The sequence below is a fragment of the Lissotriton helveticus genome, chromosome 6 (assembly GCF_964261635.1).
Source record: "Lissotriton helveticus chromosome 6, aLisHel1.1, whole genome shotgun sequence".
Taxonomy (NCBI): Eukaryota; Metazoa; Chordata; class Amphibia; order Caudata; family Salamandridae; genus Lissotriton; species Lissotriton helveticus.
In genome coordinates, this window is record NC_136067.1 from 383,293,771 (window position 1) to 383,321,560 (window position 27,790).

General features: G+C 45.8%; 1 protein-coding gene across 1 annotated transcript in view; it reads right to left on the bottom strand.

Moving 5' to 3' along the window:
- Positions 1-27,790, bottom strand: part of CPSF3 (cleavage and polyadenylation specific factor 3) — a 244,970-nt gene that overhangs the window by 117,533 nt on the left and 99,647 nt on the right. Inside the window, exon 9 of the mRNA XM_078647825.1 lies at positions 16,602-16,760. Coding sequence (XP_078503951.1) covers positions 16,602-16,760 — 159 coding nt within the window. The remainder of the gene's footprint in view (positions 1-16,601; positions 16,761-27,790) is intronic.

Here is a 27,790-nt window from a genome sequence, read left to right on the forward strand (position 1 = left end):
GTTGGAAGTTTTTGGTCGGTGTGCACCCGGACCCGAAGGTGGAGGTGGAACCGAAGTCCGTCCCAGTATGGGGGTGTGAACAGGGTCAACGCTTGTACTCACGACCTGTTGACAGCTGGTGGAAGATAGTCATCGTCTGATTGTCCTTCGGCTCCGGAAGCTGAATCCTCTGCTTCAGAAACTTCGTCGTCCTGCTGTTGTTCTTCGGACTCTAGATCGATTGGAGCTTCGTCTATGATGAGATCTGGTGTGGATGAAGAGGACTGCGCCATGACTCTTTGAGCACGACGGTCTCCGATAGTTTTCTTGGACCGGAACGAAGCGCAGGCCTGGCAATCTCAGCTATTGTGCTCTGGGGATAAGCACAGATTGCACAGCTCATGTAGATCAGTGTGGGGAAATGTGTGTCCACACTGAGGGCACTCTTGAAGGGTGTTCTTTCCATGAGCCAAAGGCCCAATGGCGCAGTTGGGCCCAACAGCCCCGGCGAGCGCTGGAATCGAGAAGCGCAACGTTTTTCGATGCGAGTAACAGGGAAATCGATCGAAGAAGATACAGACGGTATGATGGAGGAATGGAAATCGAAAGAAAATCGGTAATGGGACCGAACAATAAGCACATCTGAGCCCGATGGCAGAAAAAAAACCAATGTGAAGATGGAGTTGATGCCCATGCGCACTAGGCTCCACAAGAGGAGTCATCTACCAAACAAAGACTCTTCCAAGACAACAACAAAATGTAATCATCCAAGCCCACCACCAGATGGCGACCTATGCACTAGTGTGTGATTTGCAGCCCATATGCCTTGAACACACATGTTCAATACAAATGTATCAATTTGATATAATGGTCAAATTTTGAGTGCTGAACCAACAATGATACAAGTTATTTGGAAATGTTTTTTTTTTTGGGGTATAGAGGGCCTGTACTTCAGGTTCATTGCACCACTAGCAGCTTATACTTTTCCAGATACCGTTGTTGACATGTGCGGGACTTTGATGCCACAACCACTCTGTGTATTTGAAAATAGTGTATTGATTTATTTTGATCAAATAAAATTATTTGTTTCCAACAGCATTCAGAATTAACAGAAAATGTGCTTCATTTGTGTGCTCCCAATTCTGAAATACTTGCACAGTTCATTTAAATGTGTGCTAGAACAATAAACCTTTCCTACCCCCTTTATGACATTCCACTCTGGGGCCCACATGGCCATGACATTCCACTCTGGGGCCCACAACATTGGCCACCGGAGATGGGCCCTCTCCCCACCCCAACCTCTTCTGCTCGTAATCTTGGCATCCTCCTGGACAACCAATTATCCTTCAGGCAGCACGTCGTGAAAGTTTCCGCCACCTGTACCACCATCATCAGGTGGCTTAGGAAAATCTCGTGGATGCTGCCTGCCGACACCCTGAGAACTGTAGTCCAGGCTCTTGTCATCTCTCGCCTGGACTATGGCAACATCTTACTTTTGGGTGCCTGTAAGGAGGTAACGAAGAAGTACCAGGTTGTACAAAATATGGCTGTTCGCCTTATTTGTAATCTACCCGCCAGATCCTCAGCCTCGTCCCATATGCGTAAACTACATTGGCTGAGGATCGAGAGCAGGGTCAAATTTAAGGCACTATGCTTCATGCATAAAATAATTTCCGGAAAAGCTCCTCGCTACTTATCTGCTCTGGTTCAGCACTATCTTCCACCACGTACGCTTAGGTCCTCTACCCAGAACAAGTTCCGGATTCCGCGCATCAAGAGAGCAAAAATGGGAGGGCGCTCCTTTTCCTTCCTGGCTCCCTCTCTTTGGAACTCTCTACCCCCCCCTCTGCGCTCTGAAAAGTGCTTCCTTACCTTCCGCAAGGGAATTAAGACCTGGCTTTTCGACCTGTAAAACTGCTGACTGGACTCTCCCACTTTTTGCATACTGCTATTACTCCCAGCGCCGGGAAACCTACGGGTAGCTGTGCGCTTAAGAAATGTAATAATAAATAAATAAATATCCAGCAGGATTGTCACATAAATCCTCTCATTTTGAAGCCAGAGGAGAGAAAAAGTAAACACCAAGCTCTTTCAGAAGTCACAGCCAATCAATTGACCTCGGTTTTTGAAAGCACAGCAAATGTGACAACATAAGAACAAGATTTACAGCCTGTTTACAGCAGTTGTGGAAAAATACAAGGGGAGTTGGTGTAAAAAGGCGTTGCTCCTTGTGAGGGACAAGCTCACTCTGGACAGCCCAAAACAAATAAAGCCAGCAAACCAAAGAGCCAATGTTTGCAATAAGCGGAATACATGCCCAGGGAAGCTTTTTTAATGTCCACAAGTGGTCTTTAGCAAACCAGACAACTGCTCGGACTGGTTGGCTTCGACCTAAACAGCAGGGCTAAAGGAGTTTTAGAAATGTGGGGCCTTCAAAATAAATTAATTTATAAGCAACATACCAGTCTCTTCAGGAGGGGAAAAGTTTATAAAATCTTTGAAGGAGAAAAGGAAATTTCACAGAACTCCCTTAAAGCATAGGCAACAAGATCTACTTATGATTTTTGTACATCAAGCAGTGTTAAAAAAAAAACCACACAAGAAAAAAAAAAAAAAAACAACACACAAACGCTTGTGCCTTCTGGCGTATAATTACCCAAAATTCCAGTAAAATAAATGGCCCTATAGCAAACAAAATACCAGTGGAAAGCTGGTCAATTTATACAGATAATTTATATAAATCAAAAAAGGAAGCAGGTTCCTTTGAGATGACCTACCAAAGATTAGATCCCATTCAATCCCCCTCCAGTGACCAGATAATAAGGTACATTAGAAAAGCAAGAGCCTGGCCTGCAATGGGTCCGGATGAAGTCCGAATTCTGGTGTTAAAACACAATCATGAAATGTGGGCCACTTGTTTGGTCCCTATAGTGGAATTCTGCTATGTCTCTGGCCAGTTGTCACATTCTGGGGGGGGGGGGGGCACACAACGTTCCTCTGCATAACAAAGGAAGCAAATAAGACCCAGGAAACTAACTGCAAATTTCGCTCTTGGATGTGGTGGGAAAGATTTTCGCAGTGAGCATCTTGGAACATCCGGACACCTAGGCACAGGAAGCTATCATCACTTCTCTTGAACAATCTGGTTTCATAGCAGATTCGTCACTTATTGACAATACAGCAGTTCTACAATTCTTTTTAGATAACTATGTAGCAAGGAATAAACTTTTTGGGGAATATACAGTTTTTATTGACTTTTCAACTGCATTTGACTCAGTTGATTGTCCGACTCTTTGGCGGAAGCGGTCTGCACCAGAGATTTAGGGTCTCTGTCCTCCTCCACATGGTATAAAATACTTTTGAGGGGAGTCCAGGGCATGTCCAATTTAATTTCTATAAAAAGGCTAAAAACAGGGATGTGCGTTAGCACCCATATTAATTTGCCTTTATATTTTTTTTTATTGTTTTATAAACTTTAGAGTTTACAAATTACAATACCATAATAAAAAACATTTTGCATCAAATCAATATATGTAGGCATATTATTGACATTATCAGTGGCTTGGAAGGCAAAAGGTGGCATCCGGGAGGGAGATGTACAGTGGGGGGGGGGGGGGGGGGGGGGGGGGAGGAGAAAAATCAAATCACAGTGAGGGAGGAAACCAGGCACATTACTGAGGTCCACTGCTCACAGTACTAGGGTCAACTCACCTACACCCCGTGATTAGACCCCCCGGCTATACACAATCCACTTCCCTCCTCACTGTCTGTTGCCTCTTGCGAAGAGGATCCCCCCTCTGCCAACCCAGAGTGACACATGTCACGCCAAAGTAGTAGATCTTGCTGCAACTTATTTTCCCTTTATCTTTAGGATTTTCCCAGCCATCTTCATCAAGGAAAAAAATGATCCCCCAAGGGTCGGCTCTAGACAATTTCACACTCCATGGGGGATGACATTATCCTTTGTCCTTTTAGACCAGACACCATCAGGTCTTCAATGAAGTCTGCAGGGGTTACACGAATATGCACATAAGCACTTTAAAAAAAAATGAACATATCAAAATTATACCTGGTTCTTCGGTGAAGAAAGGCTAGAGAGGGTTAATAATTATACATATTTAGGCAGAACCTTATCTGGTAACTTGGAGGATTCACTGCATTTTACAAATCTGAGCAATAAGGCACTGGTCAATGCAAATTGTATTACTCTATGGCACCCCATAGACTCAGTCATATGCAAATCTGTCTTGACCCTATGCCTCATGGGAACAGTCCAGACTGAACTGCCAAGCCAGGTCCTGCCAGGACTGGAAAGGAGCATCCTGGGACCAGTTTCGGGGAATCACCCCTAATCAGCCAGGCTATGCTTTTTTTTTTTGTTTTTTTTTTTTTTTGCAGGGGTTTCTGGTCTCCACTCAAAGCATCAGCCTGCCTGTGGCTTTTGATTTTAATGGACACTGCAGGGAGCTCACTCCTGCACTTCCAATCACACCCGATAGCTTTTCGCCTGTGCTGCTGCTCCAGCATTTGAGGCAGGCCTAATTCACTCTTCTGTTCTGATGGACAGCGGGCGGGTACTGCAGCAGCAGGCCCTCCTTTGTTCTGGGCTCTGGGAATGGGGCCCTGGGACCTGCCATTGATGAGCTGGGGCCCTCGGGGAGATGGAGGGCACCCAGGGGCTGAAAGTACGCACAGAGAGGGGACCACCCCCTGACACCCTGCCCCCACACACACACAAACAAACATGTCTCCTCCTCAAAGGGGAGAATAAAATAAAGAGGTGCCCACCCCCTGGCTCTGGTCCTCCAGAGGAATAATTAGGGCGAAACAGCAGCAAAGGATCACACTTTTTTTTTTTAATTGTTTGAAAGGGTCAACGGTCTAGTCTGTAAAAGAGTATAACTCCAGTACCGTTGGGCCTATTTTGTCGATCTTTGGCTCGTTTTGCTCCTGGTGACGATCTCTAGCAGCAAAGGGCATCTTCAAATGGTTTCCTGGCTTCTAAAGAAACACTTTCTGCTAGGAGCTGGCATTACAAGCGCTCTGCACCAGCCTTTTCCTTTGCCTGGTTCTCATCTTCTCGGGGTGGGCTTCTTGACCAGCCCCTTCTGCTACCAGAGCACTCTTCTGCCTGCATTCTCAATCCCCAGAGCATCCTGGCGGTCTTGCAGAGCATTTTGGGGGCAGTGGAGTCCAGATTTTACCCCAATTGTTCCTCAGGGGCCTAGGAGGGCCAGCACCATTGGCGTTGGAGAGTCCCCACCTAGTCCTGAGGATCATCTGGAGACAAAGTCCTTAGTCCACCTTTGCAAGTCATAAGGGGTGTTCTCCTTCAAGGTCCAGGTTCATCTTCTCTGCCTCTCAATTGTACAAGAGAAAATCCAATATAACAATCTTATTTGATGCCACAGGTTGTTTCTGCCGGTCTCAGCTTCACCACTAGCAGACATCACTGCCCCGTTTAATTAAACTTTATTAGACATTTTTACAACAAATCATTTTATGAAAACATTGCATTGTGTGAATTAGTAAAATATACATTTGATTAGTGAAATATACATTTGATTAACATTAGTGGTGATTTTTGGACAAAGATTATAGATCTGCTTTATATAGGTTGAGATACTTAGCCCTTGATAAAACCAATAGCCCCACGCTTTATATTTTGGTGTTGTGACCGTTTGACAAAGTCAGTAAGGCAGTGTGCAGCAGAGGGTAGGGTGCATGGTGATTGGCATATCACTCTGGTGAAGAAAAAAAAAAAGCGCAAGCAGATCCTTCACATAGAGCACACTACAACCTCATCAACACTCCAAATCCATGTTTTATTAATATATATATTTTTTAATATGCTTAATGTGTCCAATACTGATCTTAAACGAATGCACTCAGATTACTCCAAGCATATGGAAAATGTTAGCATGAAAGTATCTGTTAGTAGTGTTGTAAATACATACGCTTTTCACAAGCACGCACACCATTCACAAACACACACATATATGCACAAATACATATTTATGCAGACACACACTAATACACGAATACATTAAAAATTAAACTTACTGTACTGCAACAGTGAAGTCTCACAAGTTCTTAGAGGGCTTGGACTGCAGCCTCCTCTTACTGGGGTTGACCTTGGGTGAACCGGTCGGAGGAGGTGGCAGTCCCTTAGTCGTCATCAAGTAGGATGGGGTGGGGTGGGGGGGCGGGGGGTCGGGGTCAGTGATAGTTGTTCACTCCACCCCACTCTGTGACGAGGTGTAACTGATTGACACTTGGCATTGGAAGCTTCAGGCCTTAAAACTGAAGTGCTCAGATCCGATGCAATGAGTGACACTGCCCGGCAAAGCTCGGCTCAAGCAGCCATGCGCCTACACATTAAGCACATGTATAGCGCATGGCTGCCTGAGCTGAACATAGTGTCTGTGAGGCTGAAGTTTGATCAGCCTGACAGAAACTCTTTGTCTGCAAAATGGTGGTGGTTTTGGGGGGCTGGGGGTGGCTCTAAGCTTTAAGACAGGCCGCTGCCCCATTTCCAGGGAAGAAGTTGGGTGTATGTGAATCTACATGCTACGATCACATGCATAAAAAGTAAGTAACAATTTAAGTTTTTACTGTGTGATGCAGTAGACACATGATTTGCATTGACTGTAAAGTGGCTTCCTCCCAGCGAATGCCAACAGGCAGGCTATGCAGAGGTTTAAAACAACGTTCTTGATACAGTTTGACCTAGCAAGTTGACAAGCTCATATATCCACAGCAATATTTTACGAATGTGTGGTGTTGATAAGTTACAACTTTGAATATCTACTAATGGGATGTTACCCCCAAAATGCCACAATGGCTCCTTTCTTACTTGTAGGGTATGCCTTTGGTGGTATGGGAGTACACATTAACCCTTTGCGCAGCAAGTTTGGATGCATTTAACAATCCATCTTCAGCTCCTGCTTTAGAAATAAACTGATTTCTATATAGTTTAGAAACGTCAACAAAAGTTGATCGGATTAAACCTTTTCGAAAGACCAATCAATATAATACATGCAGACTTGTTTTATATCTACAGTGTGCAACGCTCCTTCTGCTACAGAATCAGGTTACGGAAAGAAGACGGACAGCTCAATTGTATGATTCACAGGAAATATTTTTTTAATGCATCTTTTTATTGAGGTCTCCCCCCAACAACAAACATAAAAATGGCAAACCTGGATGTCCAAGAAGAGGGAGGGGGCAGGGGTGACAGGAAGCCGTGGGTAAAGGGGGGCCGGGACGGTCAAGAGGTGCAATTCGAATATCAGAGAGGATCGCGGGGGGGGGGGGGGGGGGGGGGGGGAGAAGACAGCAAGAGCAAGCAACAGTGCTCAAGAGAAACACTGTCTCCGTGTAAGACGCTGGCTCTCTATCTAGTGCACTTGTTGTACTCAGAGGAAATAAAAAGGAGACAAACTCCAGGAATAAATCCGACACCAATTTAGAAAAAGACTTATTTTATATACATTTTGATACGTAGATCAGCATAAGTACTTTGTAAAATACGAATTTCACAGGTAGGTAAAATGTTCAGTTCAATGAGTCTTTAAACGCAATACTTTCATAGAGGAGAATGCCTATACGGCATACAGATATTTGCAGCAGTTTTGCAGGGGACCCCTTCAGGATTTAAGGTGGTAGGGGGGTCCAAAGTACCACCAGGAGTTAAAGTTTACCTAACCTGGGGCATCCAGCTGAAGCGTTGCTGGTTGGGTTGGTAGCCTTACATGCCAAACCTAGAAATAGGCTCAACAGGGGGACTTTGGGACAAGCGCTGGAGCTCCCAACAGGGGGCTTATTTCATAAGGGTCCTGGGAGCAAGGCAGCACAGTTGTTTTTTGGGAACCCATGCTGGGGAACTTGGGTGCAGAGGTGTTTGGTAGGCTAGGCTGGTGCATCACAGGGCCTTGGGGTTGTTGGTCTCACTGGTTGAGGGTGCAAAAATCAGGACAGCTGGGTTACTCTAGAAGTGAGTCTTTGCGATGCGAACGACCCTCAACAGCTGCACAGTCTGTATCGGTGGAGTGCTGACTGGACTCAAACAGGTTTTGCTTGCTTCAAGAGATCCAGTACCATAGGGTATTAGTGCTGTGCGGTGCGGTTCTGGGGTCTTTTAACTTGGTAGAGAGATGGATCTAACCTTCTGGAGCATGGGTACCTCTTCCTTGGTGGTTTCTGCATTGGTATGACACTGGAGCAGCAGCACAGAAACCAGACTCTGTTTTGGTGCCTGTGGACTGCAGAGGACTAGCTCATTTACTCCAAGGGAGATTGCTGACAATTTTCTGGAGTTGTGGTAGAGGCTCAGCTGCAAGACGAGTCAGTTTATTCACGATTAAAGAGATTCGAGCAGGCAGGGTTTGGAGCAAAAAAGTCCACAGCAAGTCTACAGTTCAGTTTCTCAGCCCTTCTTGGTCCACTTCTTCTGGATCGGTCTAATCTGAGTTCCTGGCATCAGGGGTGCCACTAGAATATTGCATTTAGGGCTATTAAGGGGGAGTGACAGGTAGTAGCCAATGGGCTACTCACCTACAGAGTGACTAGATCCTCTATATGACCACTTCCTATGGGAAGTGGTCATAACCCTGACCCAGTGAACCTAATTCCAACTAAAAACCAAGATGTTGGAATTCTATTTTTTGTGTTCACATTAGGTGGCCCACCTTAAGGGTGGAACTGGCCTGATGGTGAATGCACCTCCCGACTAGCTAATTTCCCCCCCTGTCCTGGTGCCAAATGGGCCCAGAGCATGGGTGACATTTCCCATCTGGGAAAAGCTGGAGTCGCATATCAAAGGCAGCAGAGGCCTCTGAAGCCTTCTGCCTAGATATGCTGAATATTAGCCATCCTGCCTGGAGGAGGTGACAACTACGGCCGGAGCAGACCCTTGTTTCAGCCCTTAGAGCGTGGGCTCTCACCTGCAGGTTGTCAGAAACCTGTCTGCGGGGTAGGCTGGTCCACACCAGTCAGCCAGCACACAAGATGTTGGTAGGTTTTTAGGGGACACCTCTAAGGTGCCCTCTGGGTGCATGTAGTAATAAATCCACCCATAGAATCAGTGTGGGTTTATTAATAAGGGATGTTTGATACCAAACATCTTTAGTGATTAAGAGTTCACTAGCTATATGATGGGTTCACTGAAGCCAGTGCCCAGTACATATACTCAAGATGGCTTGTCTGTTCACTGGCAGTGTCCTAGAATGGACTTGGGCTCCACTGGGGCATATCTGATCACATCGATATGTCCTCGCATGTAATATAATGCACCCTGCCTGAGGGCTGTAAGGTCGGCTGTAAGGGTGACTTGCACATATTACAGACAGTGTCTGCAGACATGGCACACAGAGAATGTGCCAGGTCATATCTTCACTTTAGTCGGCACCATGACACTCAGCCTGCAGGAGTGTGGCAAGGGGTCCCTTAGATGGACCATACCTGCTGCTGCCCTTAGGGACCCTCCTTAGTACCAATGCCCTAAGTACCTGGGGTAACATTTACTAGGGACTTATAGGGCTGCTAAGGGTCTTAACAATTGGGGGAAAAAGTGTACCGTTTTAGAGGAAGATCTGGCACTGGGTCCTGGATAGCTGGAATCTAGGGCACTTCTGTCAAAAGTGCATTATGTATTTCAATCAACAGAAGAGTGACGATATAACTTTAAAAAAGAAGAAAAAGAAAAAAGGTTCATGGAGTAGTTTAGTTTCTACCACCAAAACGAGTACAGAGACAATAGGGAGGTAAGGTGAGCATGCTTAGTGAAAGAAAAAGAACCCTCAGGCACCAACTAAAAGTCGGTAGCCAGTTGTCTTCATTGGGTTCTTATAGAAAGAGTAGTATCAAAAAGTGTGATAAGCAGAAGTGAATTAAAAGGAGTGTGGACTACTCCCCAAACCGAAACATTCTTTTAATAAGAGGGTAGTTCTAACTCCATTAAAACCAGTGAGAATAGCGGACGTATGAATGGTTATATTAATTTGAACCATAAAGTCCTATAAATCAATCAAGAAAGAAAGTAGGTCAACATGTTTCTGCTAATGAGCCAATAGTCCGCTCAGCATTTATCAGGACCGAAAAACGTCCTCACTCCGCGGTTGGCGCACGCTAAGGCGCCTAAACCAATGGTGTGGGACAGAAAACTTTACAACCTTATCTGTGATAGTTGCACAGGTGTTGTCTCCTATGGCCTCTCCGGAATGTGAGAGACAGGGAATTCTGTAATATATAAATAAACAGTATGCCAGGAACTCTGCTAAGTTCACAGCAGTGTTATTGCTCACAGGCAAAAAAAAAAATTCGCAATCATATTAGGCGAAATGGTCAACTAGTCTCTAGAACATTGACTGTTGGGGGAGACTCTGGGTTGAGTGAATGTGTATTCAAATGATCAGAATTTATTATGTGTGATTCTTTCAAGTGTGTACGATAAAAACATTTGTTGTTTGTTTTATTTATATATTACAGAATTCCCTGTCTCACATTCCGGAGAGGCCATAGGAGACAACACCTGTGCAACTATCACAGATAAGGTTGTAAAGTTTTCTGTCCCACACCATTGGTTTAGGCGCCTTAGCGTGCGCCAACCGCGGAGTGAGGACGTTTTTCGGTCCTGATGAATGCTGAGCGGACTATTGGCTCATTAGCAGAAACCTGTTGACCCACTCTTTCTTGATTTATAGGACTTTATGGGTCAAATTAATATAACCATTCATACGTCCGCTATTCTCACTGGTTTTAATGGAGTTACAACTACCCTCTTATTAAAAGAATGTTTCGGTTTGCGGGAGTAGTCCACACTTCTTTTAATTCACTTCTGCTTATCACACTTTTTGATACTACTCTTTCTATAAGAACCCAATGAAGACAACTGGCTACCGACTTTTAGTTGGTGCCTGAGGGTTCTTTTTCTTTCACTAAGCATGCTCACCGTACCTCCCTATTGTCTCTGTACTCGTTTTGGTGGTAGAAACTAAACTACTCCATGAACCTTTTTTTCTTCTTTTTTTTTTTAAAGTTATATCGTCACTTCTGTTGATTGAAATCCATTATTGCTAAGGGGTACAAGAGTGGCCTTTTGACCCTTTCTCTCTTGTTGATTGCATTTAAAAGTGCATTATGTACCATACTCCTGATCGACTCCATCAATGGGACCCCCGGGTTAGCGACCGCTGCTGGAGAGGGTGCGGGGAGCATGGAACATTGGAGCACCTGCTTTGGAGCTGCGACCACCTTCAGCCTTATTGGACCTCGATCCTAGATTTAATAGACTCACCTAGATACTCAGCTGCCCAGGTTCCCTGCGTATGTTTTACTGGGCCTCCCCAACGCCTTGATGTACCCCTTAAAATCTCGGAGAGGGAGGCTAATTGCGATTGCACTAGGGGCGGCTGTACCAAATGTGGTGGCGCATTGGCGAGCCGTCCAACCTCCATTGCAGTTGGGCTGGTTACTTAGGCTGTGGGCGGTCCTGGGAATGGAGAAGTTGTCCTTGGCCAAGGTAGGGAAGGGGGCGGAATTTGCAGCGCTATGGCGACAGTTTCTGACCCGGTTGACAGGAGAATTCCGAGAACTGAGCTGCCCACGCTACCTGCGATTGCTGCGCCTCGCAGACACCCCGCTTCCAGAAACCCAGGCGCAGGCCAGCCAGCGCAAACCACCCGAGAGTTCTGCACCTGATGGCGCCCATTAAAGAGGCAATCCCCCATGGTCTCTGTTTTGACTCTGTGGACAAGGAGAGGGATGGGTGTGGGAGGGGGGTGGGGGTTTGTTTTTCCTTTCTTCTGTTTTCTCTGTTTATTCATGTTTCCTTATCAGTACCGACTGCACCTGTATTTTAGCCCTTATGACACGGCCGGCCCAGGTGGGTTGTAGGCGGCTTGCTGTGTTAACGCTTGCAGTAGGAGCCTCTATTAGCCGTGTGTGCGCTCTTGTACTATTCTTGACCGACATGTGCTCAGGCAGGTGCAGGCTGCTGTATGAGACGCTATGTTTGTTCTTGCTGCTCAATAAAAAAGATTTAATACTAAAAGTGCATTATGTACCAGGCACAAAATGGGGGTGACCATGTCAAAAAGAGGCACTTTCCTACAGTGCAAATCTGAGGAGTGCCCTAACTGCGGGTTAGAGTGTAAGGTCTACTGGCTAGGGGCCAGCGGGCACAAACTAAGACCCCTTGCGTCCTCCCTATGCAAAGCTACAGTCTCTGCTTTCGCCCACCAGGTACACACAGTACCAACCACTGAGAAAAGGTTGGAGGGATGGGGGGTACTTCCAGCGGGACGCGATCATCTTCTTAGCCAATATGAGAGCCAGGAGAAGGAAACTAGCAGCAGCCCAGCAATTAAATGGTCTAGGATAAATGCCCAGACACCCACCTCCCAGGCAGAAAGATTCAGGATGCCCGTGAGCTTTTCCAGCTGTGTAACAGAGGGCAAAAGTGTGTAAATGTATGTAGTCCCATAAGATCGGTCTCAGATTGGCCCCCTGGGCACTACATCTAGGGCATGAGTCCGGCGCTGGCAAAGATCCGTGTGATCAATTGTAGAGGAGAAATACACGCTGTGGAGTTTGAGGCGGGCATTGAGAGACACCCTCCATGGTATGCCAGGGCTCTACAACTCCCTATCCAGAAGCGGTCTGCCAAACTCCTCCTCCCAGACCCCCCGCAAGGGCTGGAGAGAAATCTGTGCATGCGTAAGGATGGCCTTAAAAAGCCAGGTGATTAACCAGCAGCCTGCACCTATAGTGTGGAGAGTTTACAGGAGTTGGTGTGTTTCGGGTTCAGGACGCCGTGCCCTCATGTGTCGTCCAGTACTCGCAAGCATAGAGGAAAGAATTGGCCCTTAGGGAGTGCATATTGTTCCCCCACGGCTTGGAATGTCAGCAGGTGCCCAGCTTTGTAAAGTTGACCAATACAGGTGATACCAACATCCTTCCACCACCACAGGTGGCCACTGGTGTGGCAGCCCCCCGGATCAGGATGTCCAAGCAACGGAACTGCCAATGCATACCATAGAATGTGGCTGGTGAGGTGAAGCGCACGTTTCAGGCATGTAAAGGCTACATTCGGGAGAAGCAACAAGTCGGGTGTTCATACTGCAGTGTAGGAGGTGAAGGAGCCCCCGTGGGGGGCGGGGGGGTACCAATCATTCCAGTGTCCCCCAAGTAGAGGCCCACCAAGAGCCCCCAGACTACGCGCCACATGCTAGAAGGTGGGGGGAAGAGATTAGCAAAATAATGAAGAAGGTGGGGAGGAACATTATCTTTGAGATCGCTACCAGGCCAGCCGCCGACAATGGGAGATATGCCCAGAAAGGGCTAGACAAGCTAATTGAGCTAACATCCGCTACCACATTTCCCTCTAGAAGGTCCGAGCCCCTGTGAAACATCCTAATCTGCCAGTATCGAATAGAGGGCTCCCTCGGATGCATTTTACAAATACTGGGTTTATTAATGGTTCGAAGTTAGTGAGAGCATCCAGTGCTAGTCAGAATGATGCTACAAGAAAGGCTACTTTCCATTGAAGGTAGGGAGGCCATCCACCTTCATTCAATCATATTGCCTAGTGTGCGCCTCATCCCAAGAGTGAGCAATTGGCAGTAATGGTCACCTGTGGTAGAGGGTCTATAATCAGCTTGCCTAGCAACAGGCTGTTGCTGTTCCACAATTACAGAGTGCCCTGAGCACTGGTCCTTTTCATCTCTACATCGTCACACCGACCCTCCAACTGCAACCACAGACTGGTGAGGCATTGCTGAAGTGGGTGCAGGTGCAATCTGGCATTCAGCACAATTGTTAAGCAAGATGCCATCATACCCAAGAGTTTCACTACTGTTCAGTCAATAAACAAGTGGTGTGAATAAGAGGCAACAGCTGTTGTAATCCTCTGTGGAGGACTGGAGTATGCCTTCCCAAATACAGCATTTTGTATCAACTCTAATGGATGCACCTTCTGAGATTGGGATAGAAATTTTGGGCATTTACTATGAAACCTAGGCTCTGGAGCAGGTTTAGAGCTGTCTGGATGAATGCTTGACATTCTTATCTGCAGCTACTCTTGATCAACCAGCTTTAGAGATATGAAGGAATATTTGAATGCCCGCTCTGTGTAAGTAAGCAACAATCACTGCCAAACACTTTGTGAAGACCCTTAGAGCAGTTGTAACCCCAAAGGGTTGTACTGTGAATTGATAATGCAGTCCACTTACCACAAACTGTAGGTACTTGTGATGGGCAGGGTGGATAGGAACATAGAAATGTGTCTTTGAGAGGATGGAGCGATGAGGCAGTGCTCCGGAGCCAGGGCCGAGCTATTCCTTCCCCTCACCTTACCTTACTGTGGTTTCCTCCATGGCCTCTGAGTAACCATTGTTCGTGTAGAACTCATGAAAGGCCTGCTGTTGGAGCTGGTAGGACTTAACTTGACCTGGGGAGGTTACTTAATTTCCACCTCTTGCCTGTGGGTCCTACAAAACAACCATCCTTGATGTTGACTGTAATGCACCCATGTACTTAGGAACCTCGGTATTGTTTGTGATCTTTTCAAAAACATTGGGGACAAAAGAGGTTTCTTAATCGAACCGGATGTTAGGAAGTTTGTGTTGCACCTCTGGTTTGAAACCTACGGTGGGAAGACCTGCAAAAAGCTGGAGCAGGATGCTGGTGTTTACACTGTGGGGAACGGTATCTGCAGAATCTAGGCTGCACCTAATATTTCGTTAGTAATAGTATTTCCCTCCAAAGCCATTTACTCAAACCTCTTTTTATAAGACTCAGGAAGGGACAGTACAACAGCCTCCATTTCCTCCCAACTGAACCCATCGTATCTGGAAAGCAAACCTATCGAGTCGGTAATCAACGCCTGGGCAATTGGCCCACAATGAGACCCTTCTGCCAGAAGCGTTGATACGCTTACTCTACTTATATGGAGGGTGGAGCGTACCCTGTTGCTTGAGCGTAAAGTTACCTCTACATTCAGGTTTTTTCTTTTTTTTTTTAAGGTTTCTTCGAAAAGTTAATCATCATCTTGAATGATGCACATCGAAGTATTATGATGGAGAGCCATTCTCAGAGTATCTGTGTGATACTTCGGCATTATCCAACCAAGCCGCCCCTCCCCCAACGATACTGCTGAGGCCTGGCAAACCGTGTGGGTCAACCCTATAGGTGTCCTACACGTTGATCTCAAGTGTCTCCCTCCCTTCAAGGACTTGCTCTTTTGGAGAAAGAGCGGACTGTTCAATCTGAAGACTCTGGTGGAGGTGGTGGGGGGAAAGGTGTGTGGTGGGGGAAATATGTGTGTGGTGGGGGGGGAAATATGTGCGTGGTAGAGGCGAGTGCCTAAGATGCCAATAGGATGAAAGACAAGTGCATCACGCTCAGCCCCAACAGAACAGAAGAGGTGATCTTGGGCAAGAGCAACCCACCATGGGATTCCAACTGGTAGCCAGCTGAACTAGGACCACACACCCAGAGCATCAGAATAATAATTGAAAGCAAACAGGACATACCCGCACAAATCGATGCTGTCACTGCATCCTGCTTCCAAACCTTGAAGATGCGGAGGAAAATCTTCAAATGGTTCCCAAGCAATATTAGAAAAACTGTCCTAATCACCAGCAAGTTGGACAATAGGAACACCCTCTAAGCCGGGGTCACCAAGCAACTCGTTAAAAGACTACAAACTATCCAAAACTCAGCAGCCAGACTCCCCATCAACCTCTCACATCACACCACAACTCTGAGCTACACTGGCTCCAGAAACACAAACACACTCATTTCAAACTCCTTACTCACAAATTCAAGGTGCTAGACAACTTAGGCCTGCCTCCCTGAACAGTCCAATCTCCTTTAAACCACCTAGATACAACGTCTCTAGAAGCTAAAGACCCAGCTTTAACCAACCTACCACAAGCAGGGTTAGGCGCGCGCACACACCTGCTCAGCACCAGCATACTGTCGCGGGCGACAGAGCGCTTTACAAATACACACAACATAACAGAATACAGGGTGCATTTCCCACATCAAAATAATCTTTTCTGTAAAACCATGATGTAGAATGTGTCGTTTTTAAAATGGGGAAGCTTTGTACATGGCTTTTGTGTTCAAACAAGTCCCTGCCACATGCTCAAAACAATGCACCTCATGCATTGCAATGAAAAGGTTTCCCACGAAGCAGAATGATACACCAAACAGCTAACAGCATGAGGTGAGAGAAAATTACTCTTCTGAATCCCGCAGCCTGTGTATTTTGAGGAAGCAAGGAAAAGGTTCTTACAAACAGTTGGGCTGTCAAACCAAATATAGAAATTAAGACTGCATACTAGTGAAAAGGCGGAGTAGAAGTTACAGCAAGCCAAAGTCGGTTTTGTGCTTACTTCATTAAGCATGATGTTTACTACCAAAGGTAACTCTGACAGATGGAAATTCAACAGGAAGAGTGAAAAAAGGGTACAGGTAGAAAATGCCTATCCCACACAGATGCCTAATAAAAATATAGAGTTAGGTCGTAAATTAGTGATCATTTATTCAGACGTTAGTAGACATTTTAACTGAATTTAAAGATGGCATTCATTTTTTGTAGCTCAGAGTTTGATTACCTTGGCTAAAGTTCCTTCAACACAGTACCCAGCTATGATGACACCATTCCTCTTGTCAGTGCACCAGCTTTCAAATAGTTCTCTGGACAGTCCACTCTGCATCATACCCGGAGAGGCCATAACAACACTAGGGCCAATGTCGTCAAAATGATCCATGCTCTGAAAAGAAACCAAAAACAGGCATCAGGTGGAATGAAAAGTTTCCTGTTGAGAGAAGAACCTAGGTTTAGTAAATATACAAATGATCCTAAATTAAAATAGGGTTTTCACCTTAATTGGAAAAAATACTGACACTGAACCTTATCCCACACCTAATTAGGTTGCCTGCCAATATCTCTCCGTTTACAAGCTTAAAATGTCAAAGAACAAGTTTACAGGTGCCGCACTGGTGACCATGACCATAAGAAAATAAGTCAAATCACTATTTTGTACACAAACGTACAACAAAAACATAGGAAAACGACTTCCATTATATGAGCCAGGAATTAATTATTAAAAGAGATCGACATTCATAGGACAATAAAACGTGTTCCCTACACCACCTTTCAGGCTACAGATAATTCAGTTTCTCATTTGCTATGCACCCAATTAACATGGGGGCACAACATGTTGATTCATCTTATTTGCCCCATGATGAAAGTCTATGCAGGAACCTTAACTGTTCAGGTTACTTCATTGGAAAGAAAAATATATAAATAAAGGTTTCAATTGCACAATTAAGCAATGTTTGTGTGCCTGCTTAGAACCATGGCTAAACGAGAAATAAAACGCAGCATGATTTTGAGGGTTACACTATATAAACTGCAACTTGCTAAAGACAGATTTACACTTGCCTTTGATTATGACCTAGCTGCAAATGGGAAGACTATCCAAACTGAAGTGAAGATATAGTCTTCTCCCTGTGGTAGATGCCAGCCTATACAAACTTGTTTAAATATACTTCAGACGTTTTCCGGTCAGAAACGTCAAAGAAACAGTGAATCTTGGTGAACAATGCCTTCAACATTTTATTTTTTTTTAGCCTTTAGGTAACCCTGGAAGCAGGAGTTAGCCAATTTAGGCTTTCTAAATTTAGGCTTTCTAAACGTAATTAGATGTAGGAGGCTTTTTTTTTTTAAATGAATGCTTTGCAACAACCCCCGCGGCTGGATGAAGCTATTTGGCAATGCAGCTTATACTACAAAATGTAATCTGTTCCGTGTAGGGAAATGGCAGAATCCAGACAACCAGGCAAGTGTGTTTGTACATTGAAATATGCCCACTTCGAGCAATAGGTGCCTCCTCCAGGTCTGCCTGTAATGGAAAATGTTGCTTAATAGCCGTAAAAGAGAATCCATGATAATCCAATTCACTCGCCACGCTGAAGTCTAGAACACTACCCCAGCTTGGTAAATCAATTGGGACACAATGAATGTTTTCCATTCAACTTAAACATGTACATTAAAAAAAGCACTGGGAATGTCCAAGACACTGCCCTGCATGCCACAGTATCCACACTTTCCAGTGATCTATCCACCTATTTGGGCATTGGTTCTCCTTTAATAAATCAGGCGAGTGCTGTTGCTCCTTGCTTGGTCTGGATGTTCATGGACCAGATAGCTATATTTTTGCGATCCACTACCTCTCGGCAGGTCCTGATCATCCCATATCCCGAAGACAATGGTCTTAGACAAAAGGTTAAGAGGAATTCCAGAATTGAATTTAGTAGGTGGGAAATTTCCACCCTTCATTTCTATGTTTTGGTGAATTGTCAGAGTTTGTGGTAAAAGATTCCCTTATGTATGGAGTCTGAAGCAAGCTGCTGTGGGGTAGTTTCCAAATGCCCATGGCCAAAATATGGTGTAATATATTAAATGCAAGTCCTTTGGTTGGATCAGTGTAAATTTACCGGGTATGACTACTTCATTCAGTTAAATTTGTGTTTGCATCCATTTCATGTCATCAAGCCCTTCATTTCTGTTCCACTTAGACGTTAACATGTTCAGACTTTTGGGGGTGATGTGTTGGTGTTATATATGTTAATCAAACTGCCTTTGTCATCATCAGCTCACTCAAAAATTTGGTCCTCTGGTGGCAGGTGTGAGAGGTAAGGTACAGGCACACAAAAAACAAAACACTTGCACTATTTATTTTGTACCCCTCTTCATATTCAAATATTTTCAGAGACATTGGTTCCTACAAACCACCAAATTAAGATCCCAATTGAATCCTAATGTCTACATGTCTAAATACTCACTCCAAATTCAGTGCCTTTCATTGACTTGCCTACCCACAGAAAGGGATTCTCACTAGCAACCTTGCCGGTGTGTGTCAAGGCAGAGGCACATACCACACTTTCATCCCAGCCTCAGTGCAGCCTAGGAGTTTGGTTGAGTTCTCCCACCACATAGTATACAAGTAGCCCATGTTATTCAGAGTATACTCAATCTAGGCTCAGTGAACATGGTCGTTGAGGTGCGACGGTTGTCATTCAGTATTTCTGGGGTAGGGAGAGCAACCACCTGCCAACGTTTACCCCCCTACATATTTCAGGATATGCGGGTAGGGTCACTATTCTACAGCAAATAATGCTCTAAGCCTCTTCTCCCATTACTGAAAAAGAATACTGTTGATACTTTAACAGAGTCAGGCTGCTGGATATAATCTATTTGATTGCATTATTAAAGTGATAAGAGTGTATAACTTTGATGTTTGAACTGTAAAGTATGTTCTGGCTGCTGGCTATTGAGAATAATTATAAGAAAAAATGTTTGTAATTAATTTTTGGGAGAATTGTGGCACTAATAAGATTGAAAACTACAGTTCCAGAGCCTTTCAAAACAGTTTTGTAAGCTTCCTAGAAATTTCAGTGTGCTTATGTTACCAAAGTATTTCTCATAACCTCGGGCAAAATCCCGCTGCTCTCAGGAGTTCAACTAAATTAGAAAGGCCGCCCAAAGCAATACGGTTTGATATGTTCATGTAAACACCAACACAAACATCAGTAATACAGCAAAGCTCCCGAGTTTCCTGTAATGTACAGGCATTGAGACCTGATCCATTGCAACTGTTGTGTTGAACCTAAATGGTAATAAAAAGATATCTAAAAAAAGTAAAGCTCCAGAGTCTCGATTGGATTGCGGTCTACCCTATTTTTGGAACATGATCAAGCTATTTATCGGTCGTAAATGGGCCAATTTAAAGAATCGCCCCCTTTGCGACCGGTATTTAGCCTTTTGGGATGCATCAAGCCGAAAGTCATTCGCCAACTAGGTAATCACAAAATTTGCAATTACCTATTTTGTGAATGCAGTTAGGGAATCACAATTTGCCATTCCCTAAATGCAATGCAAGAAGCATTCTCAGAATGCAACTTTGCATTAATGAATCGCAAATTACCATCAACTTCAAGTTGATGGTAATTTGCAATTCCTTAAAAAAATGCACAAATTTGCATTTTTATAAGTGCCATGTGGGGCACACATGCCAATTTTGAGGGTGCATCAGGGGGGGGCCTTTTGGCCCCCTAGCACCCTTGAAATTGCATTCACAATTTGTGATCACCTATCTGGTAATCACAAATTGCGAATTGCGAATGATTTCCCATTCATTCCTATGGGCCTCTAGGCCCATAGGAATGAATGGGAAGGCATTTCGCATTAACAAATTGCAAATACGAAAAGTGTATGAATCACAATTTATTTAGAGATTCCTACATGCATAAGGAATTGCGATTTCTAATAGAGAGAGTCCTTAAAAATCGCTATTAAGGAATCGCAATTCCTTATGTTTATGCATGTGTCCCTATATTGCTTAATACCCCTTCTTGAAATCTTTATGGAACAGGGAGGGGTGTGGAGAAAGATTAGAGCAAGGGAGATACACACACACACAACCCGATATTGCCCCTTGATTTCCTCAGTAATATCAATATACCCAGGAGCATGACGTATATCCCACATGAGCCAGTAAATACTTCCTGCCGTCAATAAAGCCACCATCATTGCCCAAATAAAGAGCTTCTTGTAGGAGGAAGCGGCCTATCATAACTTAAGTCTAAGGAGCATCCAAAGAACTCCATTCTTAACTTTGTTTCGCAGCAATTCACATTCCAATTGAGAACTTAAATTTACCAGAACAAAGGGCATAAGCTCAGACAGCACATATATTGATAAATACTTGCATCCTCATTAAATCAATTTGAATGGATCTTTAGCTGTATGCAGCCATTGAAGCTACAACAACAACGCCCAGTAACCACCCCCACTGTTGTAAGATGGGTCTAACACTACCCACCACTCCAGAGTACGAAGTACTAGTCTCCCAAACATAACTAAAAAAGATGAACTGACTGTTTAGGGGAAGACCCATCTCAACTACAGATGGGACAAACAATTCAAGCAAAAAGTCAGTGAGGTATTAAACCCCCTTTTAGAGAAAACAATCCAAAGTTCTCCGTAGAGTCTTTAGTCATTCAAATTACAGTATCCCATGAAACAGATTAAAGGATTCCACTACACTTGCAAAACAGCCTCTTCGTTTCCAACCAGAGAATGAAATTCTATTGCGGTATTGGCATTCAGTACATTTTAGTTTCCTCCCTATCTGACTACCAACAAATACGCATAAGGAAAATGCTACTTACCAGTATGCATCTGTTCTTGGCATGTAGAGCTGCAGAGTTGCACACTGTGCATAGATCGCCACCTAGTGTTGGACCCGGATGTTTGCAGTTTGTTGTTGTCCTGAAAAGTTCTATGGAAGTCACAAGGTAGGGGACTCCTCCTTTGGACCACATTGCGCATGGGCATCGGCTCCATCCCCAGATTGTTTTTCGCCATTAGGGAAATGATGGAGCTTTGCAAGAAAAAGGATCCCCATGTAATTTGTATCTAATTAAGATAATACTGGAACAGACAAGGGTAGCCGGGGAGGCGGGTGGGCGTGTGCAACTCTGCAGCTTTACATGCCAAGAACAGATGCATACTGGTAAGTAGCATTTTCCGTTCGAGGCATGAGAGCTGCAGATTGCACATTGTGCATAGATTGTATAGCAGTACCCACTCTTAGCGGCGACCACACCTATCTGTTGCAGTAGTTTGGAATAATGTTTTGAGAACAGCCTGGCCCACATTAGCTTGTTGTTTTGTTTGCACATCTACACAATAGTGTTTTGTAAATGTGTGCGGTGTAGACCATGTAGCTGCTACGCAGATGTCATCTAGGGGAATGTTCCCTAAAAATGCCATTGAAGCCCCTATCTTACTTGTAGAGTGGGCTTTAGGAGGAACAGATAGCGTACGTTTAGCTTTGTGGTAACATCTGTATGCATTTGACAATCCATCTAGCTAACCCAGATTTTGAAATAGAATTACCCTTGTGTGGTGGTGAGAAAGACACTAAAAGTTGTTTTGTCTTACAAAAGGGTTGTGTCCTTTCCATGTAGCATAGCAATGCTCTTTTGACATCTAATGTGTGAAGAACTCTTTCTGCTACGGACTGTGGTTGCGAGAAGAAAACGGGCAGTTCCACAGTTCGATTAAGATGGAATGGAGAAATGACTTTGGGCAGGAATTTCGGATTAGTACGCAGAACGACCTTATTTTGATGCATTTGCAAGAAGGGTTCTTGAAGGGTTAGTGCTTGTAGTTCACTAACTCTCCGCAGAGAAGTAAAAGCTGCTAGGAACGCAACTTTCCATGTTAAAAATTGTAATTCACATCTGTGTAAGGGTTCGAAGGGAGGTCCCATTAACAGTGTGAGAACAATGTTTAAATTCCACACAGGTGAAGGTGGTACTCTGGGAGGAATTATTCTTTTAAGGCCTTCCATAAAGGCATTAATGGCAGGCACTCTGAACAGAGATAGATGTTGTCTGTTTTTGCATCTATGCTGCTATTGCAGCAAGATGTAGTCGAATAGATGTACAGGCTAAGTTACATCTTTTGAGATGCAGTAAGTATCCTATGTTGTGTTGAATAGACACATCTAGGGGATTAATATGGTTGTTGTGACAATATATTACAAATCATTTCCACTTGGCTGCATAACATGCCCTAGTGTTAGGATGTCTAGCTTCTTTAATGGCATTCATGCAGTCTGGAGGAAGGTTTAGATATCCAAATTCTAGTACTTCAGGAGCCAGATCGAAAGGTTGAGCTGAGCTGGGTCTGGGTGTCTGATCTCTCCACGGTTCTGTATTAAGAGGTGTGGAGACAGGTGAAATTTTTGGTGCGGTATTACAGACAGCTGTAGCAGTGTGGTGTACCACGGTTGTCTGGCCCACGTTCGAGCAACTAGGATGAGGGTCAGAGAATGCTGCTGTAGATTGCGTACTACTAGTGGCATGAGTGGTAGAGGTGGAAAAGCGTACGCAAATCTGTTTGACCAATTCATACATATCGCATTGCCTGGCGGCGAAGCTTGGGCATTTTGCGTTTGTGGGTGGCAAATAGGTCTATCTGAGGTTGTCCCCACATCTGAAAGAATGGCTGAAGAACTTGCATATGAAGTTCCCACTCGTGGGTCTGTTGTGTTTGACGACTTAACTGATCCGCTATAGTATTCTGTACTCCCAGAACATGCTGGGCTAGAAGGAATATGTTTTGAGGTATAGCCCCACCTCCATATGTCCTGTGCTAGTTGAGAGTTGCAGGGAGTGTGTGCCTCCCTGCTTCTATATGTAATACATTGCTGTCATGTTGTCTGTGCGGACTAACACAGCTTTGATACTTGCTTCTGGAAAGCTTTTAGTGCTAGGAATATTGCTAGTAACTCCAGATGATTGATGTGGAGTCATTTTTGTTGCGGTGTCCACCTGCCTTGCCTGGTGTTTTGCAGTAGGTGGGCTCCCCAGCCGGAGAGCGATGCGTCCACAGTCAAGATAATCTGAGAACTGGCTCTAGGAACGGTCGTCCCTTGGAAAGGTTTTTAGTGTTACACCACTGCAGAGAGCGAGGAGTATGACAGTCTACCAACACTAGATCTGTTAAGTGACCTTGAGCCTGGTTCCATTGATGTGATAAGCACTCTTGTAGCGGACGCATTTGAAGTCTTGCATGGGGTACTATGAAGATGCAAGAGGCCATCATCCCTATGAGTTGCATGAACACTCGTGCTGGGAGGGAGTATTGTAGTTGAAACTTTGTTAGGAGAGTTTGCATGCTTGAGTGGGATAAGCTAGCGCTGTTGAGGTGTTTATTGTGGCACCAAGGTACTGTTGTACTTTGGATGGCTGTAGAGGAGACTTGGTGTGGTTTATTGTGAACCCCAAGTTGTGGAGCAGTTGGATGGTGGCATGAGTGTGTTTTACGCATTGATTGTGTGAGCTGGCTTTTATCAGCCAGTCGTCGAGGTACGGGAAGACATGGATGTGCTGTCTTCGTGGATGCGCTGCCACTACTGCTAAGCACTTGGTGAATACTGTTAGTGCTGTTGTGACTCCCAATGGGAGTACTTTGAATTGGTAGTGCTGCCCGTCTATTACAAATCTGAGATACTTCCTGTGAGCTTTGTGAATAGGAATGTGGAAGTATGCGTCCTTGAGATCTAGAGTAGCAAGGAAGTCGTTTTGTAGGAGGAGTGGAAGGACTTGTTGGAGTGTGACCATGTGAAAATGGTCTGACTGTATGTATATGTTTAGTGGTCTGAGGTCTAAAATAGGCCTTAGAGAGCCGTCCTTCTTTGGAATCAGAAAATAAAGAATAAACCCCCTTGTTTTGTGGGTGCAGAGGAACTGGTCTATTGCACTTTTTTCTAGCAGAGATACTACTTCTTGCATGTTTGGGGGGTAGATGTTAGTTCTAGACAGTAACCTGACTGAATAATTTGTCGCAGCCACCTGTCTGATGTGATGTTGATCCAGGCAGGCAGGAATCATTGAAGTCTTCCCCCCCACAGGAGTGGAGTGTTGGGGGGAAGGGGAGTCATTGGATAGGGGTAGAGACAGAGCGGGAGGTGTTTTTGCCTCTGCCTTTGTTGTTGTTACCCCTGTAACCCCCTCTTTGGTAGCCCTTAGTGAATGTGGATTGGCCAGGGGTTTTGTAGGAAGTGGAGGGACTCTGAGGAGTAGCCTCTTGTGTTGCCTCTGTATGATAAGTGACGAAAAGAATGTCTGGGAGCTTGCTGCTGCAAGACTCCCATAGATTTTGCTGTATCGGTGTCTTTTTCATTTTTTCTAAAGACACGTCAACATTTGGGACAAATGAATGTGTCTCATCAAATGGCTGATTAAGGATGGAGTTTTGTACCTCAGGTTTAAAACCTGAAATACGTAGCCAGGCATGTCTACGTAGTAAGGTGCTGTTATAGATTGCCCCCTGAGGCAGTATCTGCGCCTTCTAGGGCACAATGAATGGAAATATTAGTAATATTTTTACATTCCTGTTTAAGTTCATTAGCCCGGTTTTTGTATTTGTCTGGTAGGTGCATTATGGACTCTAGTTCATCATAATGTGCCCGGTCATATCTTGCCATCAACGCTTGGGTGTTGGCAATGCGCCAGATGTTAGCTGCTTGTGCCGCCGTTCGCTTGCCAGAGGCGTCAAGGAGCTTAGATTCTTTGTCTGGTGGTTAGGCCTCACCTGAGGTCTGGGAATTAGCACGTTTACGTCCATTAGAGACTACTAAAGAATCTAATTGTGCTGGACCTTTAATATAAACTGGATCTGCAGGGGCAGCTTTATATTTTTTCTCAATGCGAGGATTGAGGAGCCTAGCCCTGACAGGATCCTTAAAAACCTCTGTTGCGTGCTTGATGACACCCTTAAGCATTGGCAAAATGGCAGTAGACCTTTGTGTGTTATCAAAAGTGTCTAATAGGAAGTCTTCCTCCACTGCATCGGTGTGTAAGTCCACACCGTGATATTGTGCAGCCCTTTGGACTAGTAGGTTAAAACCTATAGTGTCCTCTGGTGGGGAAGGTCTGGAAGGGTATTGTTGGAAATGGGATCCCCGGCTGGCCAGGGCTTTCGCCAAAGTCAGTCAGAGACCACCACACCCAAGTCAGGGCAAGGGAGTTACACGCCAAGATAACCCCTACTCACCCTCTAGGTAACGTGGCGCGAGCAGCAAGGCTAAACTTGGAGGCGATGTAGGCTAAGTATTTGCGCACGCACCCCAGCAACAACAACCAAAGGCCCACCACAAAGGAAACTCCACACAAGGTTATATAAAAATAGCCTTTGTATTACACCAAAACACATTAGATAAAACGCACTTTACAATGTGCCAGAGGCACGGGCAGAATTTACAAGGGGATATTTACAAGACAGGGCCACCTGAACCACTGTCAGGAATCAGAAATAGCACTTAGTACATAGAATATAGCACAAAATAGCACACAACCAGTAATTACTGGTAACCAGGATCTCACTAGCACCACCTGTACTAGGGAGAAAACAACCACCTATGTATCACAATACCTGTAGGGGTGTAAGAGGAAAACACATGATGCAATGCATAACATTCATTCAGAGGTGTAAGGAGGAAAACACATGATGCATCACAATACATTCAGAGGTGTAAGGCACATGACGCATAAAAACACATTCAGAGGTGGAGAAAGTACAATTGCGCCAAACCCACGTAAGTCACCACCTGTGACTGTCCCTGTGTCCAAAGTGTCAGGGGCCTAAACGTAGCAGTTGCCCACAAAGTGCTGGGCAACTGGTTCAGGGAAAGTTAGGGCAAAGTTGGAGCCTCTCTGGGGCTCGCAACGCAAAAGGGCTGGGGCCTCTCTGGGCTCCAACACGAGGGAATGGCACCCTCAGAGCCTCTCTGGGCTCAAGGAACAAAATGGCCCCCAGGAGCCTCCTGGCTCGGGAAGAAGATGCCCCCTCTGAGCCTCTCCGGGCTCAACACAAATAAATGCCCGGGCCCCCCACAGGGCCTAGAACAATGTGCCCCCTTCGTTGGAGTCCCCCTTCTGGGGACTCGAAGCAACTATGGCCCTCCCAGAGCCTCTCAGGGCTGTGCAGCCAGAATGCCCCCACGACGTTGGAGCCTCTCTGGGCTCAGAACATCCAGCAATGGCCCCAGAGCCTCGTGGCCCCCACAACAAATAGACGCTGCCTCTGGAGCCTCGTGGCTCCAACCAAGATGCGGGCAGGGAGCCTCTCGTGGGCTCACAGCAATTTCGGCCTCTCGGGAGAGAGCACGAGGGGGGGGGGGGGGCGGGCACCGCAATGTGCCCCGACGCCTCCCCTTCTTTGGAGCAACCACTGCCCTTCACTCACCCGGTCTCGCTGCAGCTGACAGGAGAGCTCCCGCTCCTCGGGACTCTCCTCGGTGGCAGTCTCCTCTCGCTCCCCGTGCTTCCTTCGGCGCGGACTCGGCTTGGCTTCCCCAGACCGGGGGAAGCGGGGGAAGGAGTCGGCCGGTCTTCTCCTCTCCGGTGCAGGAGCGCGGGGTGGGCTCCCGTCTGCTTCCTGCCGTCCCACCAAGGCTTGCCTGACTTCCGGGTCGCGCTGCAGCCAATAGCAGCGCGGCGCTGGTAAAATGGAGGCGGGACTTCCGGGTCGCCGTCGGCAGCGCGGCGGCCCGGCAGGGTTCCTGGGCTGCGGCGGTGATTTAAACACGGGGTGAGCTCCCGAAAATAAATCACGCAAATATGCGGCGTGGGCAGCCGCTAGAGCAGCAAAATGCAGGGTGGGCACCTGCCTGACAAAAGCGCTCCCAAGCGCTTTGTGAGCACAAACTGCAGCGCTAGGACGAAATAAGCGCTCTCAAGCGCTAGACAGACAATCACAGCGCTCCAGCGCTATAATCAAAAACGAAGCGCTTCCAAGCGCTAGAGGGCATAAAGCGCGCTCCTAGCGCTACAAACAGGATAAAGCGCTCCCAGGGGCAAGGACAGAGCCCCAGCAAACAAGTCCTTGGGCAGGCAGGGGGGCAAGGCTGGGCCCAGAGCCAGCACACTGGGTCTCCAGGCAGGGAGACACCCCAAGTGGCGGTCCTCTGGCCCAGCAGCAGCAGCAGCCCCCTCAGGATCCTGGAAGAGAACAACTTCAGTGGGGACACAGTCCCATTTTTATACAGTGCATTCCTTTGTCTGAGGGTGCAGAGTGGGGGCGGAACCAGTCGCAGCTGGTTCTTGAGTACTCTGTTTACCTCAACCACCCTCTCTATTCACTGGCAGGGCTTGGGTCATTAGACACACCACAGGGGGGCGGAGCCAGCATTGTGTGGGGAAAACCCAGCCCATCCAGGAC